The 19,532-nt window shown below is 41.6% G+C and overlaps 3 protein-coding genes across 4 annotated transcripts in view; 2 read left to right on the top strand and 1 right to left on the bottom strand.

The window, feature by feature from the left end:
* Positions 1-1,117: 1,117 nt before the first annotated feature.
* LOC116917191 (cyclin-dependent kinase 2-associated protein 1-like) lies at positions 1,118-2,018 on the top strand. Its single transcript, XM_032922570.2, has 4 exons — positions 1,118-1,261; positions 1,338-1,438; positions 1,601-1,654; positions 1,719-2,018. The coding sequence occupies exons 2-4, from the start codon at positions 1,342-1,344 to the stop codon at positions 1,862-1,864; spliced, it is 297 nt and encodes a 98-aa protein (XP_032778461.1). The 5' UTR covers positions 1,118-1,261; positions 1,338-1,341; the 3' UTR covers positions 1,865-2,018.
* Positions 1,873-3,156, top strand: LOC116917188 (diphthine methyltransferase-like). The gene is given in 3 exon segments (XM_032922568.2): positions 1,873-2,235; positions 2,237-2,562; positions 2,624-3,156. Coding segments are annotated over 3 exon segments (1,041 nt in total). The 3' UTR covers positions 2,976-3,156.
* An 829-nt stretch (positions 3,157-3,985) lies between these two features.
* Positions 3,986-19,532, bottom strand: part of LOC116917183 (high affinity cAMP-specific and IBMX-insensitive 3',5'-cyclic phosphodiesterase 8A) — a 32,991-nt gene continuing 17,444 nt past the window's right edge. The window contains exons 5-19 of one of the 2 annotated variants that reach the window (XM_032922556.2): positions 16,023-16,306; positions 14,710-14,769; positions 11,878-11,935; positions 11,627-11,756; positions 11,255-11,555; positions 9,731-9,897; positions 9,487-9,620; positions 9,245-9,352; positions 8,829-9,025; positions 8,468-8,746; positions 7,650-7,777; positions 7,059-7,207; positions 6,670-6,825; positions 6,120-6,249; positions 3,986-5,541 (exon numbers count right to left, since the gene is read on the bottom strand). In XM_032922556.2, coding sequence (XP_032778447.2) covers positions 5,345-5,541; positions 6,120-6,249; positions 6,670-6,825; positions 7,059-7,207; positions 7,650-7,777; positions 8,468-8,746; positions 8,829-9,025; positions 9,245-9,352; positions 9,487-9,620; positions 9,731-9,897; positions 11,255-11,555; positions 11,627-11,756; positions 11,878-11,935; positions 14,710-14,769; positions 16,023-16,306 — 2,478 coding nt within the window. In that variant the 3' untranslated portion in view covers positions 3,986-5,344. The remainder of the gene's footprint in view (positions 5,542-6,119; positions 6,250-6,669; positions 6,826-7,058; positions 7,208-7,649; positions 7,778-8,467; positions 8,747-8,828; positions 9,026-9,244; positions 9,353-9,486; positions 9,621-9,730; positions 9,898-11,254; positions 11,556-11,626; positions 11,757-11,877; positions 11,936-14,709; positions 14,770-16,022; positions 16,307-19,532) is intronic. The other variant, XM_032922557.2, reaches the window with a different exon arrangement.

Below are 19,532 nucleotides of genomic sequence, written 5' to 3'. Positions count from 1 at the left end.
CATCGTATTTTGATTTGTACCAAAAGAGACATATGATCGCCATCTATGAGCTGCGCTAATTTCTATGAAAGATCTGTCGACAGCCAACCCTCGATAGCTTCACTGGGGACCCTCACTCCGTTCGCGAAGTTCCCGATAGGGTTCAGCCCTGGTAGTTATTGAATCACGGCAACCAGCTCCTAATAAGATTCAACGGCTCACGATGTTTGCAAAGTTTTCGATAGCTTTGGAGAAAAATGAATCACACAGTACAATCAAAATTGACGGCTAATTAAAATAAATTAACTGGTTTTCTCGTTAAATAAGCCGATTTTACAATTTAAAAAAAACAAACAAACAAACAAAAAAAAACTGAGTGCGGTTAGCGCCCCAACTTTATATTTAGATTTTTACGTTTAGTTTTAAAAAATCTATAAGGCCAATTGAAAAATAAACTGGATTTCGGTGAAAAGCATTCAATTCTGGATTATAATCGTGTATTTTAAGCAAAATTTGAAATTTAGCCAAAAATGAAAAAGTGGGAAGGCTATAGCCTTCTTATTTTCGTCAAAATCTGCAAAAATCGATATCTCTTAGAATTCAATAAAAACACACACGTTATACTCGAAATTAAACGCTAATTTAGGCTGGAATATTAGTTATCCCGTTAATTATTTCGTTTTTGAATAAAACGCAAGCGAAGTAGTTAGCTGCTGCTTCCGGCTGCTTCATTTTCAAACATTTATTTAAAAAATTATAAGCCTCATGTTAAAAAGGACTTACGTTTTGTGATTGTGGTTTAATTACGAATCAAAATCATGTATTTTTTACTAAATTTGAAATTTAGCCAAAAATGAAAAAGTGGGAAGGCTATAGCCTTCTGATTTTCGTCAAAATTTGCGAAAATCGACATCTCTCAGAATTCAATATAAACACACACGTTATATTCGAAATTAAACGCAGAATTCGGCTGAAATATTAGTTATCCCGTTAATTAGGTCATTTTTTGATAAAAGAAGATAGAGTCAAAGAACCCTACCGGGTTCTATGATTCTGATATTGCATATTGGATTTTGCCATTTTGCCATTTTGGATGCGAAATGCGCTTCAAAAGTTCAAATGTTGGAGAAGCCGACAACGTAGCACAAGGTATGTACTAAAGAGAAATAAATTCGCCGAGAAGCGTCTGTAGAATTGGTAACAACAATTCCTTTTGACGTTTCTCTGTTTCTTGATTTTGGTTGAACAAAAACTGGAAGGAAATTCAAAGAAACTTTGCAAAGTGCTTATTATATATTATATATTTTAACCACTGATTCCTTGAATAAATAAATTTTGTACTTTTTATGTTTATTCAGTATAATGGATGACGATGTCCAAGCCTTAGATACACCGCTTTCTCACATTAACGGAGGGAGCATTTCATTTGTTGTTCCGGATCCAGATTCAAATTCTTCTGGTACAATAAAGCTCCATTAATGAACCTCCTGTTCCCTTGATATGTACCCATAAGCACTTTCCAAGCTTGCCAAAGATGGATGGCTTTGCAACAACAAAAATTTTACAAAAAATAAAGTTACAATATCAGTTTTTTTAAATTTACAAATGTTTTTCTTGCCAGGAGGTGGGCTGATGCAGAATCAAGTGCCACAGTCCAAATATGCACAACTTCTTGGTATTATTTGATTCCATACATGAATTCTCTTTCTTTTTTTCATTATTTAACATGTTAATTTCAGCTGTGATTGAGGATATGGGCAAAGATATCCGTCCTACTTATGCTGGCAGTAAGAGCAGTGCAGAGCGATTGAAAAGAGGAATTGTCCATGCTCGCATTTTAGTGAGGGAGTGCCTATTGGAAACTGAGAGGAGTGCTCGACAATAGCAACAAAAATGGAAAACATAAAAAAACTTCTGTCGTGGGACACAGTGCTTTACGCTGACTGTGTTGAATTTTGCCCTTTTGAACCTTACCTTTCTATAGCCATCTGTGGCACTTATCAATTGTGTGAAAGTGAAGCGTCGCGCGTTGGTCGCCTCAGTCTCCATTCGATCGACCCCGATCAGATCGATTTAACTCCTATTCAGATAGTTGACAGTCCCGGTATCCTCGATGTAAAATGGTGCCGACAAAAATCATACAATCAAATATCCCTGGCTGTTGCCAATTCAATCGGTCAAATCGTCGTTTACACGTTTGACCCCGACTCAGTTATCCGGCAACAGCACGTGCAAAACATAGGTGATGTTGATAGGTGGCCGTTTAGCACTATCGTGTGATTGGTATGGTGGCTGCAAGATCGCCGTTAGCGACTCGAAAGGCGAAGTGTCGTGTTTAAATATCAACAATCAAGGACCGGAACTAGTTGGCACATGGAAGGCGCACGATTATGAAGCATGGGTGGCCTCGTTCGATCGTCACTCGGACCAGCTCATTTATTCTGGTGGAGACGATAGTTGCTTCCGCTTGTGGGATATGCGTGATACGACCAGCTCTGTTCTGACCAACAGGAAAGCTCATCAGATGGGAGTGACGAGCATTGAAACATCACCTGTCGACAGCAATATTCTCGCCACTGGAAGGTATTTTGAATTAAATCACTTGATAACCAGGGATGTTCATCTTGTTGATTTATTTTTCCAGCTATGACGAGAGACTTTTAATGTGGGACAAGCGTCATATGAAAAATTGGGTGAGCGAAACCAATCTGGGCGGTGGTGTTTGGAAACTTAAGTGGGAACCGGTTAGTGCTCGTCACCTTTTGGCAGCCACCATGCACAACGGCTTCCATCTGGTTGATTGCCTCGGTACATCCGGGGAAACGAGTAGAGAACAGCTCTCGTTTGAACCCACGATTGTTGGCTCATACCAAGAGCATTCGAGCCTGGCTTACGGCTGTGATTGGGGCCGACAATTGTCATCTAGCGGTCGACGGACGATTGCCTCGTGTTCCTTTTATGATCATTCACTTCACGTGTGGTCTTGGTTACCCTAGGTGCAATTGGATGACCGGGACATGGAAGACTGACGCCCGATCTTTTACTTCAGCAACTTCACCTTTACTTTCTTATTTTCTTATGTCATATTTTGACCAAACGGTTCAAGGCAAAGGTACTGTCGATCAGTTGTGTATGTGAAACTTGAATGGGAAAAAATGAAAAGCAACTCTTCCACTTTGTTTTGTTTTGGTTTTTAAGTTTTTGTTCAACTTCACTGTCGCTATACAATCATACGATATTACGTTACCACAGTTTTTGAACAAGACACAAATATGAAGATCAATACTTTTGAATAAAAACAATGTTTTGCTAACGTTTCACTGAAAGAATACGGTTGTGTGTGTGTGTGCGTTACGTCGCTGGGTCGATGAAATATGGAGACCCGTAGAAAAAGTAAATTTTAGAAAATAAGAAAAGGATCGCGCTTTTTCTTGAAGTCGATTTAACGAGCTGTTTTTACCTCCCGACAAGACTGCCACCCTTCAACAAAATCCAAGCTACTGCAATTATGCTCGGCTGGCTGATGACGAGAGTGAGGAAGAACTGGGTGAAGGTGATAAAAAAAAAAACTGAAAAAGGGAGTGATAAAATAAAAAAAAAAATATTTTAATAAAAAGGAAAGAAGAAGGTTCGCTTCACAATTTGGCTGTTGGCCCATCTTCGTTGGCCTTGATGGGAAAGTTTGGCAGCGCGGATGCAGGCATTTCATCTTGGGAAGTTACTGGAAGTCTCCCCGCTCCATATTTCACGAACGATCGCGCTCGTTTCGCCGTTTTACACACACACAGACACACACACACATACACACTTGCACATCGTCTAGATGCAAAAAAAAAAAAATACACGGGGCAATAGAAAGAAGATGATAGGGTAGAGCGAGAAATGGAGACAAACAATTTTGAGGAGGAGACCGGAGTGAGAAAAAAAAGGAAGGAAAAACATCAAGGCGAATAAGCGTATTTGGGTATTTTGTTTTTGTTTTTTGTCATTTTTTCTATGTTTTGTCTTTTTTTTTTTTTTTTTGGCCTTTATTTTTGTATGCATTTTTTTTTCAGTCGTATATTTGTATAAGGGAACACAGAATTTCAGCACGATGCAACACGACACTTTCAAGTATTTCCTGTAATAATAGTCACTTTCATATATTGTGTGATGATGATAACTAAATATATATATATATACTGTATATACTGTATAAGATTTGTCTTGGAGAGAGGGATACAGGGGGGGGGGATAACAGGAAGATCAGTATACAATTTGGCAATTTCGAACGTATTCAATTCATGTAGGCCTATGCAGATAGTAATCAATAGACGTAATACATCACGTATATACCGTTTTCTTCATATCTTGGCGACGATGACAGAAAGCCGGATGCGTTGCCAAGAGGGACACCAGCTGAAATGCGCAAATTTAGGGGTAGGCTGGGTGGATCTCTTTTTCTACGTCGAAGAATGTTCCACTTTCTCACCCATATTTTTCTTGTGAATTTTTTTGCTTGTTTTTCCTTTTGTTCTCCTTTTTTTTGAGGGGGAAATTCCAGTGAATACATTGAAATGGGGATTCACAGCATTGGCGGGAATGAAAATACATATGGTCACAAAAATAGAAAATCTTGTCTCTTTCTCGATAATCAGGATATAGTCATAACAGACGAGTAAGCATAATGGTACTTTAGTATTTCACATGTGACGCACGATATAGTGAACAGGGGATAGTATGGGGTAGGCGATCGGGCAGCAAGAGAAGATCAGTGTGATAATAAAGTCTGGAGTCATGCGTCAAATGAAAGGGAAGCGACGTTGGCTTTCATTTCCTTTATTCACCTCTTCACCAGTGTTCCGATTCGTGACAGTGTCTCTAATCTTGACGTCAACTTTGGCTCCTTGTTTGAGCGTATTGTTACTATTTTTCACGTTGTTTTGTCTTCTTTCTCGGGTTCATCAGTGTCCATCCGGAACTGAAATCCTGCCATTCCTTCCGGTTGCGGATGTTCCGGTGGTTGTTGTTGTCCAAACGGAGAACAGAAAAAAACACAAAGAAAAAGAAAGAAGACCAGCAAAACACAAATAAAGAAGAAGAAAAAATTCAAGGAAAAAGAGCCAAGAATCTTGTCGCATCCGGGTATGGCCACGGACGGGAATTAAAAAATCGAACGTGGAAATTGATGACCTAGTTGTCCGCTGCACAGCGCAGGAGAAATCGATCCCGACAAAAAATGGCGAGATAAATAAAATAAAAATAAAATAATAATGAAATAGTGGGAAAGGGCGGTTGAAAAAGATGATGAAGCATTCCATTTCTTCTTTTGTGCGAGACGATAGAGTCACTTTATATTGAAAATTTAGTGGGGTTTTCTGGGGATCTATTTGTCTTCGGTAGGTTCGACAGTTTCCTTGCACTCGGCCAGCGTTTCGAATTCAATCTTGCGCACCAGTTCGGTGGGCGTCAGCGGAATAATGTGTTCGGGTGGTAGGCCCGTAACGCCCATGGTCTCCTGCTCCTTCCAGAATTGATAGTTCCTCTTCATGTGCTGCAGCAGTTCGGGCACCTCGGCGTAAGCTGCGCAAAATAATAGATGGAACGTCAAAAATGCGCTGCGTGTGTGACTCGTATATGAGCCATACAGACGGACGGAGGCACAAACAACACAGTTCCTCAAGTCTCAGTGAAACTTGATATAAGCACAAAGAGAGACGAAACTGAGAAAGAGAGAGAGGCAGAGAAAGAAAAGGAATAAGATCCCTTTGAAAATGGAAATGACTTGGCCGAGAAAAGACGGGCGGATATACTGAAAGAAGGCCGGATGGGTTTTTCCGTCCGTTACCGATCAGTTCAAAGCCGACCCCCCCCCCCCCCCCATTATAGTCTTCTTTTTTGCAACAGCGCCAACTCGGTCGAAGCGGAGGCCAATGAATAAGAAAAGAGACGAAAGGGTTTTTTAGAAGGCGCCTGCTGGTTAAGCAAAGGGGAAAATCGACTTCTGTTAGGATAGAAGGCGTGGCTCGTCTTGTTTACTAGCCAAAAAAGAGACATAAGACAGAGAGCCATAGAGAATAAGTTAGCTTAAAAGGAGGACAAGGAACATACAACAAGCAACCACATCCAAATAGCTTTGGATGAAAAAGCCTCGTTTTTACCGTCCCAGGCGTCGAACATGTCGCTGACAAAGTAGTCGGTGAATCCAATTTGAGATTTCGGGATAGAGCACGTCTGACGATCGAATTGGGGCATCACGACTGGCAGTCCTTTCGCTTTCTCCTCGGCAGTCTGATCATAAAAAAGCGAGTACATCAAAGAAAACAATCAATAAAAACCCGGAAAAAAACACACACATTTTCGTGGGGTTAGTGAATTATTAAGAAATGCATGGACTTGGATGATGATTTATAGAGTTGAAAGTCTGTGGTCAATAATGAGATGCGGCGACATGCAAGGGTCGCAGACCTTTCACCATTTTCCCGCTACTCCCCCGCTTTAATTTGACTGTATCCTGGATAGGTTACGTCGTGAAAAAACAAAAACAAAAAACCCTCCATGCAATTCCTGTTTTATCTTGAAGCTACATTAACCATACCCAGTACACACGGACACCACAGTTGTCTATTCGCATGTATGTACAATACATACATACATAAATAGCAATATGCATGTATTTATAGTCTGTTACTATAGTGCATCTTCTCTCACCTGGTTAAAGTATTCCTCGGCTATACGGCGCGCCCACTCGATGCACATGTTGAGAGGTCGTGTCGGATTGGAAACGTCGGCGCATTTGATTAGCATACGCTTGACTAGGATGATGTTCTCCTGAGTGTTGAGACTGGCGTAATCGATTTCTGGTGGCTGAGTCACGATTCACGGAAACAAGATAAAAAAAGAAAACAAGAAAATAATAAAATATTAAGAGAAAAAGAAGATGACATCACCAGATTGTGTAAGAGCTTCTAATAGTCAGACACATTTCTTTTTTTCGTCAGACTCGGCAGGTTGGCACCTGACAGGCCTGATGTGGCATCTGAGATCTTTCTTTCCAACATTTTTCTACAAACAGCTGACCATGTCTTACGACGTTATACCTCGTACTGGTCCTCGTCTTGGCGCAGGAACGGCTTGGCGAAGATGTTGATAAATTTGGTGAGGTGCTCAAAGTGCTTGGTCATCTCGGTGGCCAGCACCATGTCGATGATACTCTGCCGAATGACTTTGTAGCTTTCTCGGTCCAATCCTTCAACGTCCAAAGACACGTTCGCATTAAAGGCAACATAATTTATAGCACAACTGCACATATATTACATTTATTGGTAATTATTTATTGTAATTTTTTAAGGAGCGGATTAGAAATAAAAATGTTTTCCCTTTTGCCAAAAACACTCTGCGCTCAATTGGTCACGGTGACTGCAGCCGTCCCGGCAGGGGACACAAAAAAACTGCCGCCAACAGTCAAACAATCACCGTCTGGCATCGTGTGAAAAATCTTCGACGAGTGTTATTTATTCTTGTACTGTCACCGAGGCGTAAAGTGAACGGTGGGAGCGTTTTCTTCAATTTGCCTTTTTTTTTTTCTTCTTATTTCATTACTTTCCTTTCTCTCCCCCACCCCCCTACTCAGCTTAATTTTTATTCATTTTTGAACTCTTTTCTTCGTAAAGTTGGTTTGTCAAACATACCTTTGAAAATGTTGACTCTATCATCGGCGCACGTCAATTTGAATGCCAGCGCTGCGTGATGTGATTCGAGAACGCTCAGGTCGTTGTACAAAATGGCCAGCTCGTTCCCGGAATTGCAGAGGAACCCGCTAGATGCATGTCATTTTGACGAAAAAAAAAAAGAAAAAGGGAAGTAAATAAAAAAATTTGTTATACAAGCAGAGCTGAGATAGGAGTCGTTCTCCCGAATTGAAATTCACAAACGGATGGATTTGTTTTTGACGGGGAAAATGTCTGAACCCGCGAGATTGAAAAACATAACAGTTGGCAACGTGACACGGCTTGTGCAATCACGATTCAAAGGTCTCCCAATTCAACCTCTCAAAGTCTTCTAGAAAAAATCTTTGGCTCGCCGGTTGGCATAGCAGCGATAACGAAATAAAAGAATCGCACTAATAAGCCGCCAGGTTAGAAGTTCAGTCGCATTTAGGCAACCAAACATGTTAAGCTATTGTAAATATAACGCCTTCCCCACTCTATCGAACATGGCAGTGCCCTCATAATGAACCTGCGCTGAAATACAAAGAGCTGAGAAAAACACAAGGCAAAGGGATATAATCTAAAATATTTTCCCGCAAGGTCGTAATCCAACGTGTAAATTTCACAGTCCCAATCACGGACGTAAATATCATGTGACGCATCTTACACGAGAGCCGCTATTTTCACGCTGAAACGTGAAAACATGGCGACTACAAGGATCGAGTCAATCGTCCATTTCTTATCGTGGAATTTAACTCATCGCAATTTTCGCAAGATTATATGGTGGACAAATAAGATACCTTGTCTTCCCTGGATGATCGACGTCATGAATGGCGGCTGCAATGAGACAGGCTGTTAAATCGAGAGGATCTAGAAGCGCCTTGATGCGGTTGCGCTGCAGGAAGTAGGCCGTTGATTGGAGGACGTCAGCGGCGTGTGTCGAATTGTGGTACGTATTGGTAGAGTGGTAATTGGCCTCGATAACCGTCAGCCAGTTCTGAAGAGTAGCCTCGTCACAGTTGAGCGTCCTCGGCACCTCGAAGCGAGTCATGATCGTCATGCCGAGCCAAACTAGCGGCCTGAAAGATACAGCAAACGCGGTAAAGGCATTGAACATGACCTTTGCCCTCCCTTCATTTTTCTTCAAATCGTTTTCCTTACCGTTTGCCGGTGAGTTTCTCCAGACGGATGACATCAAAGTCCCACTGCGAATCATTCTCAAGCATTTCTCTCAACTGAATCGGAATGCTGATGTTATTCAAGCTCGGTAACAAGGGTCTCGAGTACAGTTGGCTGTGCGAGGATTTCAAGGAGGTCTCGTTGGAGCTCCGTCGAATGTAGCCGGGCTGCTTCTGTCCCTGTTTGATCAATGATAAATTGCATGTTGAGTAATTTGAAGATATGCTTCAAAACTTCTTAGGATTATAGAGGCCTGTATGGTATGCGTGTACAAGGTATTCGGATTTCTATATCCCATTCCCCCGTCTTTACGTTCGGATATTACAAGCGTCGAATCAAAGGGAATTGCGTAAAAATATTTAAAAAAAAACGAAAATAGGTGAGCGAACGAAACTAACCAGCAGGAGGGCGCCGACTAAATCGGTCGTAACAGGGTCTTCATTTCTTCCTTTCACTTCGGCGACGTGAGGTGCGAACAGTTCTGTGGAACGTAAAATGTCCAGTACCTGGAAAAAATGGATAAGTTTGATTGGTCCAGTTAAAACTCATATCATCCTCACTAGATTTTGTTATTCAGCTTTTATTGATTTGTTTTTATTTTATTCCTATTATTTCCTCGTAACTTAAGATGGATCTATACCTTGTCCAGAGCCTGAGAAATATAGTTGGGACTGGACTCTTGAGCAGCCGTGATGATGTTGATTACTTTAGTGATGGGGCCCTCAATTGCCATCGAATGAAGCCGAGCCAAGCTCTGGCGTCTAATAATTGCTCCTGTTTAAATGTAAAAAAATATGTATATATCCGATAAGTGTAAGATCCAAAAACGTAAAAAAAAAAAAAAAAAAAACTTGATAAAACGGATGGATTATAACTATAGATACCGTCACTGCCGACTGAACGGACGTCATAGGAAGCTTTCCTGACCGAGTGGAGAGAGCTTCGTGGCATTGGGTAAAAATCGTAAGCTCCCATATCACCAGAAAGCGATTTGTCGATGAACAATGGCGGTGGCTCTTGCAGCAACAGCACGTAATCGGGCGTCTCGTTTCTATTTACCGGATGCATTTGTTTTCCATGTTGAATGGGGGGCAGAAAAGGTAAAGAAAATAAGAAAACACATTAATGAGACAGAATTCCTTTTGTTTGTCGTCACGTGTAAAATGAGTACTCCAAAACAAATCGATAACTTACTGGTTACTAGTACACGTAAAATCGAGCTATAAGGTTTCTAAACAGGAAAAGATGCATCAATGTCCAAACAATCAACACGTTTGCGATATCTGAGCGACGACGAACGCTAGTTGAGCTGCTGATTATTTTACAATGAGAAAACGAGAAGCATGACTAACGATATCGTAGACTGCTAAGACATTATGAGAGGGAACTTCCTCTTGTACTGTTGCATGCCCTCTTTTCCATCCTCTATTATTGTTCGTATTCTAATCTTTATGCAATAATGCTTCCGTCTTCTTTCTTGACATTCATGCGCTTTACTTGGCGATGGATTTCTGTTGCTCATGATAATGGCTGACATAAACACAGTGGAAGGAAAAAAGAGAAGAGACGACATAAAAAGGAGAAAGCGATTAACGAAACACAAGAAGAAAAAAAGGGACTATGCATTTAACATGGCCTCGTCAGAGAATTGTGACGTTTTATTGCTGTAAGACGCACCCAAGCGGATGCGCTGGGAGTCTAGCAGTTGACTGACAATTGCCACATAGAGACGGAAGCTTAACAACCAAAAAGTTACTCTGAATTTGGACACTGAAGGGCCTACAATAGAAGAAGATCCCCAGTTGTGTATTTTGGACTTTCAGAGGCCTTGAACGTTTCAGTCGATCAAACTTCCATTCTCAGTTGTCTCGGCTTTGTGATGCCCATCTCCCAAAGTTATCAAAAGAACTGTGTCATTGACCAGGACGATAGAAAAAAAAAAGTATATGACTCGAAAACTTACGCGTACGTCTCCCCATTTTTGGATAAGCTTTCATATCCAAACGGGCTATAATCATCAGTAGCTAACTGTCAAACACATCACCATGTTAGGCAAAATTTACACTGCTACCGGACAAGCAAGTTTACTGTTACGATGTACAGTGTGCAATATGGACATTGCACAAAACGAACTTCTCGTCGTATGTCTACCAGACAAAGATAACCAGACTATTGACGAATAGTAGCTCCCTTTTATTTATTTTTTGTTGTCTCTTTGGAACGAGGTTCACTTTGAATTTTCTAACATCGCGAGTGATGCCATGTCTCCTTTCAGCAGCTGGAGCCAAGTAGGTAACCAGCATTCCTCACCACGACGAATATGGGATGTGACAGAGTGCTTGTCAGCTGTGCACGTCGATGCTATATCTATGCTGTACCAACTACACTTAGTGATTGTTGCTACTTGCTCTGTTTTGGTGGAGTGAACGGCAATCATGCGGGTGTAGAGCGGCACAGAATCGCCGGTTCTCCGGCGAACGAAGCAACTGCCCTCCCATTCTTTCGTCTTGTTGGTCAGCACATGTTGAGCAGCGTCGTTGATGTCGTAGCGATTGTTGCCCGCTTCGCATCGGTACAACTCGATCATGTTCTTGCCGACGATTTCATCGGCCGTGAAGCCCAGCAAACGCTCCACGCCCGGATTGATGTAGCGGATATTAAAATGGCCGTCCGTCACTGTTACCAGTTCTGTAGGGAAATAAGGGATAACTAATCACTGAATGGTCATGCACTAGGCCAAATGAAAGACAGCATTAGTGTCGTTATCACGGTCGTCATACCCCTCGTGACTGCTGCTACTGTCATCGATGCCTCGGCCAAACGCAAACGCTGGCGTGACTGCAGCTCACTGGCTTCCAACATCAACAATTCACTTAGGCACGATCCCAAGTTGCCGCTCTCTGGATAACACTGGCGTGTCAAAACAGAACGGAGTAGATGAGACGGAAGAAAACCCCGAGTTAATGTGCGAAATAGAAAAAAAGAAAACGTGTTAGTGATTTTTTAATTGAATGACAAACAAGAGGCTTACCCGATCGTATCCAATATGTAAGATGCTGCTTACAATAGATTCTTCGCGTTCCAGTAAACTGAAAAAGACCACAATGCACCAATATAGAGCGACATACCAAAGAACAAGGAATGGAATCTGAACACGAGAATGGAACAATGCCAACAATCCAATATAACGCGGATAATGACAATGGCTCAACGCCGAATAGTTCTACACGGATCAGCGAACCGATTCATTTAGAGCGGATTGCGATTATTAACAAATCATTGTCACGTTCATCATCGTCAACATCCTTGATACCCTTCGGGCTCTGTGTTCTATCCGATGCCTTAAGATTTCGTGCGAGCGTCTAGAACTTGCACCGTCATAGACCCAAGGGCCACACTCGGCTGAATTGAATCAAGAGCGGGTATTAACGCAGAGCAAAGACAAAATGGAATATAACCAAGAGAATCACGTATAAGACCAGTGTCCATCTTTAAATAACGTTAGCTGTCTTTGCCGTGTGTAATACAAAACCCAATCGGCTTATCAGACGCCAAAACAACCAACAAAAAGAAAGGCTGTCTCAACAGGTAGGCTAACTACATTTGATTAAGGGTAAGCCAATTACAGTGCTTCTTCCCTTTTAAACTTGTGTTATTTAATGATCCGGCTGATCTATTTCCTGGATCTTTTTTTGCTAGAAAATGCAACGTACAGGCTCATCCGCAGTGATATACTTACGGTAATTGATTATTAGCTCTGTATAGAAATACACGTTTCTAGTTTTACGTAACGCTGCGCATGAGAAGCAATATATCTTCTGCTTGGCCGACAAGAACAGGTAGTTGCAGGGGTTTTCAGGTCTGAAGTACAAAACACTGGGCGAGAACATGATCCATGTCTCCCTGAAGACCCTTTATCAGCTGGAAGAAAGCAATGAAAGATTGCCCTAACTTCTCCCTTCCTAGTGTATCATTCAATCCTATAGTATATCATACTAAGTTAATAGAAACTCACGCGAGAAAAAGTAAAATTCTGCGGTAAATCAAAAAGATTTTTGTTGGCTCAAACAGACCCCTCTGCCTCTAGAGAGAGGTAGTGTACATGACCTTACAATACCCAATATATATAGTGATTCAATGAACCAAAAAAGTTTGTTTGATATCCTCTGGCGCCATCGAAGACGCCGAAAAAGCAAAACAAAATGTCTTGATTTATACGAACTAAACTCCAGCGAGGCTTGAAACTGTGACGTCTTGCAACGAATGGCGAACCATTCGGGAAGAAGTCATAGAGTATACATTGAACGACGCATGAAGAATACGATCGCCGTCTGCATGCCTAGTCAGAGCTGAGAGAGAAGCTGCCAATTTTCTTTGAACACGCGCGTTGGCGAAATCGATGGAGGCTAACGCACTGACGCCGCCACGTTGTGAATTGTTTTTATGGATGACGCAGGGCTAGTTAGGAACTCATTACTCTTGAATATATTTCGTTTTTAGGTGGACGCCGCATCTGATGATGTCGCTCGGCAAATCATCAACCAACTGCGTGGGCTTGTTATATTGGCTGGTTAAAGGTGAAAGCTCGTGCTTCATCCGTCGGTTCCCCCCTTGATGAGCAGAACTGATGATGCATTTGGACTTGCTACGGTGTTGATCGCCTCTAGACTCGTGATTCGCGAGTCAACTGTTTAACTATCCAACAGACTGCGATTGGATGAGAAGTCGCAAAGGGAAACGCAACCGATCGAAATTTAGCCGCAAGTTATTTTCTTGCGTGGGTCGAGCTAAAGCTTTTTAATTTACGGATTTGGAATAGAAGATCCGTCGTCAAGAGCTTCCACAAGATGACGAATATTGAGAGAGGGAGGGGAAAAAAAACTATGGAAGAATATCTTGTTAAACCTTTTAAAAGGACACGAGGCTCTATCGTTTTTGATGAAATATTAGTCCCCATATCGTGACTAGGGAAATTAAAAGACGAGAGTAAACTAACAATAACCAGGAAAAATTAAAATTGCAAAATTTCAGGATAGAGAAAAAGAGAGAGAGACAAAGGAGAAAGATTCAAAAGCGTGTCGTTCGGAAGCTGTTTGCCCGCGTTCAGGCTGCTGCACTTAATATACTCCTTCTCGTTTGCTTGTCCTGCGTGAACTGCGATAACTTTATACGTCACGCGTTTCAAAAATAAAAACAAAAAAGCTTTTTAAAAAATGTGCATAAATGAGGAGGGAAGGGGGCTAATAGGAATGAGCTCTCCATCACTGTGTAGTGACCAGCGGACTATTCGTGGAATGATTACATGGACGCCAGCCATTACACAGCCAATGCCTCTTTGGTGAGTCGAGAGATCGACGAGGAATGAATCAAATGGAATCACATTCGTTCGAGGTCGTACTTTCTAGTTGATGGTGTGCTGCTGTTTAGCCCGTCCGTGCTGATCGATGGTTGCCCCCCGCCAGGTTCCCGTCGTCATGATTCATGAACCCCTTTCCTTGTCGTCTGTTCGTCTCCTCCGTTTTTATTCAAATAAATGTCCCAGAGATTGAAGGGAAAAGCTAAAAGTGCCAGACATATTATGTGAACGAAGACAATGGGCACAGAGACAAAAGGGGAAACTGAAAGGCTCGTTACTTTCAAGACAGAGAGAGTGGCGGGTACCAACGATTTTGCTCGATCTACTCTCTCGTTCCTTCCCATTCGCCCTCGTTATATTCTGAAGTTGAAATCTGACGTGACTCATCTATGAAGCCTTTCCTTCTTAAATAATAAGTCCGACATGATTGCATTATTCTTCCCAACGTAATAATATCAAACGAAATGAAAGAAAAGACACGGTTTTTTGTTTTGTTTTGCTACTTACTTTCGTTTAACGACAGCGAGAATGATGGGGTAGTTACCTCCTGGCTGCGTTCGGATCCACCTGTAACCAAGGTCGTAAACAGAAACCATGTCATCAATGAAGAATAAATGAAATCAATGAAGTCTTTACAAATTCAACGAACGGCTATGACGTGGAAAACACGAATTGCGAGAAAAAGAACGCGGCCGTGAAAGCTCGCGTGCGTCAACAATAGCAGAGGATTTCCAGTTTAATGTTATGTACAACATCAAAGATGTCTGAAGTGGGAAGAGTAAAAAGATACGGTTGAGTAAACTGGGGATACACACACACACACACACACAAAAAAAGAGGATTGTAGAGTATTATGCAGCTTTGGTGTTCTGCTCTCTACGGCTCCATTCACTTCGGGTATCCAAGAAAAACTTTAGCCGTATGACGTCAATCTATCAAGCTATCCATCTAGCGTGTATTGTTTGGGTCCCAACAGACGGTGTCTAACTGAAGACGCAACCGAGTAGGTAAGTATAAATTTTCAAACTCTAGCCGATATACCCCGTTAACAAAAACAGGGTTGGTGGATTTGTCAAAATGTTTTCTTTTCTTTTTCCATGGAAATCACTTCATCTTCATATATGCCAGATTTCCACTCCCAACGATGACGTCGGCTTGAAAAGCCTTTTTATAATTCAATTTTTTTGCGTTGCCTTTATTTTAGTTTCGATTCAATGCCTCTTAGTTATTGCTTTCCTTTAGCTTTAACGTCGTCTAGAGTCTTCATGCCAAATGCAGAATTTGGACTTACATTAATTCTATGAATATGCAAAATTTAATTATCCCTCTGCGTCAGATTTGAACGGGAAAAAGAAATTTAAAAGAACAAAGAGAAAGTCTAGTTCATTCGGCCTGTGCAACGTTCACGCACATCAATATCGATCAAAAGTTCTTCAGTTTCGTTACACTCTACATCCTCCTATACGTAGACTATATATGCATAAGTGGTGGGAGGAAAGAACACTGCGTCTTTCTAGCGATATTGCTGAAAACGAAAACCAAATGTCACCGAAATGTGCACCAAAAAAAAAGAGTTTTCAAATAGGGAAATCCCGAGCTCGATATTTGACGTTTATGTGGCTATAGATTACGTAGAGAGTGCTCGTGTTATGGCCGTCAGGGTGTGCACTATTGGAAATCGATTTGCTTCCTCTGTTCTGCAGCTGTCGAGTTTCTAATCGAATCCGAATGACAAAATATCCCGATGGCTCTTGATCACGAAGAGCGAAAACAGGACGGATAAACATGACTGCGAAAGAATAGAGACTATAGAACGTCACCTGCAGAGAGCATCGACTTCGCGACTACGACTAGCTGAGCGCCGGTCGATAACGATCAAATTGGGTTCCAATTCAGCAATTTTGCGCTGGACGAGCTCCGTTTGAAGGGTGCGGACAAGCACGTCTTGATGATGGATTTCGTGGCTATTGCTGCTGCTGCTACTGTGGCTACTCCGGCTGTTGCTGTGGCTCATCTCCGTGCCGCCGCAACGACTGGCCAGCTTCCGACAGGCCCACAGCCATGCGTCACTTTGGGCATCCTCGCGTTCGAAGACCAACATTACCTAAAGAGACAAACAGGAAATATAAAAAGAATGATGTCACCGACATAGGGACAGCTACAAGACGAAGGATGACATAATAAAGAAATGACTAAGGGGAAACCATTTACCACCTGGTTTCCACGCTCTTTTTGTTTTGGCAACCATCTTTCTGTTCGTGCATGCTTGGCTAATTAGTCACGCTTTTTTTTTGTTCGTGTGTGTCATCACGATTTTCCAAGTATTCTCCTCGCCGCCATTCGGAGCGATTACTGTTGTGTGTCGTAAGCTCTCCTCCCAATCAGAAAAATCAATCATAAAAAACTACGGAGCACAATAATGCCTGATTAGCGACCGTTGTTAAACAGCTCGAGCCCGTGGGACAATAAAGCTGAGACAAAAACCAGACGCACTGCAAACCTTTGTCCCGTAGTTAAATAGTCTATGTTATAGCTACTTGAGCTAGTTGATAAGAATCATTAACAGAGGTAGACATCAGCACTTGATAAGCAGAAGCATTGAAAATTAAGAGCAAAACCTGCAGCATACGTCATGTGCGTTATCGGCCTCGTTAGTGGGTCTCCCTTTGAAAAGTCGTACGTCCAAAACAGCACGACGCAATTAATGCTGTTTAGCATCAAATTGTAATGGGCTTTGTGTATGAAGACATTTATAACAATAAAGCTAATTGAGGAAGAAGCAGGAGAAGAAAAAAAAAAAACGATTGATTGGAGATGGGTTGTGTGTTGATTTCTCTATTATTTTGCACGCCAGCTGATTGGCACCTGAAGACTGCGGACTAACGGGGCTTGATTGTTTGTTCTCCTCCTTCTATGTAATGGGTCTCCATCCGTCGCATTTTTGGTTTGCATGTTCTCGCCAGTCTTTTGTTTACAAGCAAGATGAGTCTTTACAATTTTTCACCGGCTGTTCTCATCACCTTTTGTTTAAATTCAAAACTGAAAGCGTTAGTCAGCCAAGTCGACGGCTACGGTGAATCGCTTTTCTCATTTGAAAACTAATTTTCCAAAATGCTTTTCTTTTCCGTTTTGTCCTTGTCTCTTCTCCCCTTTTTCATACGTGTAGTTCCGCCGTAGTCTCTCTCATCTAATAAATTAGTATTTACTAACGGTCTTTGATGTTTTCCTTCCTACTCAAAAAATTTTCTGTGTACTGTACGACACAATTTTTTCCTCATAGTAACCCGGTTGAAAGGAGGTAAGAGAACGGCAGGCATCTTCTTCGCTATATTATTCATTTTCATTTTGGGTAGTTGCAATTCCAGGCGCGGTGGTCGTGACCTGCGAGACTTTAATCAGCCGTTGAAATATACGATGAAAAATGCAGTCTTCTTAAACAGGCTGCCACAATTTTTATGAACATGAAACGCACTGCAAGTCATTCTCTCACTCGCCATCCGTCCCCTCTTTTCCTATACGATCCAGCCTCGTCTCGTTGATTAGTTCCCCGCTAGCGAACTGCTTTGAACTCGAAGCAATATGCCATTAGCAGACGTGGATGGATGGATGCATGGATTATGTCGCCATCAGCTAGACATGCCCGTGCCATTTTTATAATAAGAGCTCTCTTTCGTTTAGATGGGCAACTGCCACTGCTGCTTTCGAGATGATATGTCCATAGACGTATAGTTCATCAGCAATATAAATGTATGTAGAAAGAGGTCTGCCTGTATGTGCAGTGTTCAAACCGTGAACTATCGCGTAATCAACCAGAAGAGAACGGATAGCTCTTCTTAAAGTCGTTTCTTTTTTAAACCATGGTCGCATAAAAGTTAAACGTACACTATACGTCATGACACTGTACATAATCTGAGTGGCTGCCGCTGGCGTGCTACACTTTTCCGGGTTACGGTATTTAATAATTTATGATTAAAGAAGCTTGAAGTCAACGCTGTCTTGTGTGTTTCTCTTGAAAGATTTCCGCTTCTCTGGGCATGTTTTGATTTTATTTGATTCTATATATTTTTTTCTCTTTTGTTCTTCAGCCTTAACAGAAAACTGACTGCGTGCGCCTAAGCTCAATATTTAGAGATGTTGCATAACATCGAAAAAGACAAGGTTGACGAGCAGCGCAGACCTATAGCTGAGAAATCTTTCAGGCCACACCAAAATCATATTTGATATCTTCTTTTTGGAGCCGCCCTTTATCTATTTTCTTTTTAATGTTTCTTTTCCCAAAAGCTAACATCTGCCGGTGGACTGTATGGAATCCATATCGGCTTTGTGCCGTACTATCTTTTTTTCTTCTTCTTCTTCTTGTGATGTGTAAACCTCTGCGTACTTGATAAAAGATGACAAAATCCGTCATTCCTTGATTACATTTCAATCTTCAGAAGGTCCTCAGAGACCCTGTTTTTCACCCGAAAAATAGGCGTCTACGAAGACTTAGTGTGCAGCTAGAGAAAAAAGGGAACAGCCTTACATACAACATCCATGTCTAGCCGGCCACACAGATCGGTCAGTCTAGAACCAGAACGTCCTTTTATCCTGTTCAATCGAGTCAAGATGGCCAACGTACTGACGACAGCCTTATTACGGTGTTGAACATCAATCCGGAACTTTTTCGGTATACGTCTATGTCGCTTCAAACTCACGAGATAAACGAGAAAAGCCCATGATACGGCGAACAAAGTGATGGGAAGCTTCAAAAAAGAAAAAGAAACAAAATCCTTTTACGTTTTCTATTTATTCCAGCTTACGCGTCAATATAATAGCCTTCTTGTTAATGCTGTTGTTACTACTAATGTCACCCAATCTCTCATCTACACAACAACAACAACTAAACAGAAAAAAGGGCTCTAGTCTGTCTCTCTATTTTCGTTCTTTCTTTTCCCCTGTCTGAGCGTAATATTGTTGTTTTGCTTCGACTGTGTAATTGTGTATAGACGAGCTGCTGGATAAAAGAGACAAGAACAAAATGGACGCATCTAGTGTGTCACTGCCGCAGCGTGCTAATCATGGAGATATCTGGTAACCAGCACAGGAAACATAAACTAAACGAACGGTCCTTTCCGTCTCGTCAAATCTCTTTATTATGCCCAGTAGTTTAACATGGATTATTAGCCATTTTGCTACTCCTTTCAAATATTTCCCTTTTGTTTATTAGTTGCTAGTTTCCTGTCTCGATTAGCTGTGATGAAGGAAGACGAGCTCAATCTCCCATAATTAGGTGTCGTTTCTTCTTTGTTCCATTTTTTAGTCCTCCATTTTTGCAAGCACATAGATTCCAA

The sequence above is a fragment of the Daphnia magna genome, linkage group LG2, assembly GCF_020631705.1.
Source record: "Daphnia magna isolate NIES linkage group LG2, ASM2063170v1.1, whole genome shotgun sequence".
Lineage (NCBI taxonomy): Eukaryota > Metazoa > Arthropoda > Branchiopoda > Diplostraca > Daphniidae > Daphnia > Daphnia magna.
This window is presented reverse-complemented; position numbering and strand designations above follow the sequence as displayed.

Coding starts and splice junctions, on each gene's coding strand:
- LOC116917191 (XM_032922570.2), top strand. CDS start 1,342: ATGGATGACGATGTCCAAGCCTTAGATACACCGCTTTCTCACATTAAC. Junction 1,439..1,600: donor TCCAGATTCAAATTCTTCTG/GTACAATAAAGC, acceptor TTTTCTTGCCAG/GAGGTGGGCTGATGCAGAAT. Junction 1,655..1,718: donor CAAATATGCACAACTTCTTG/GTATTATTTGAT, acceptor TGTTAATTTCAG/CTGTGATTGAGGATATGGGC.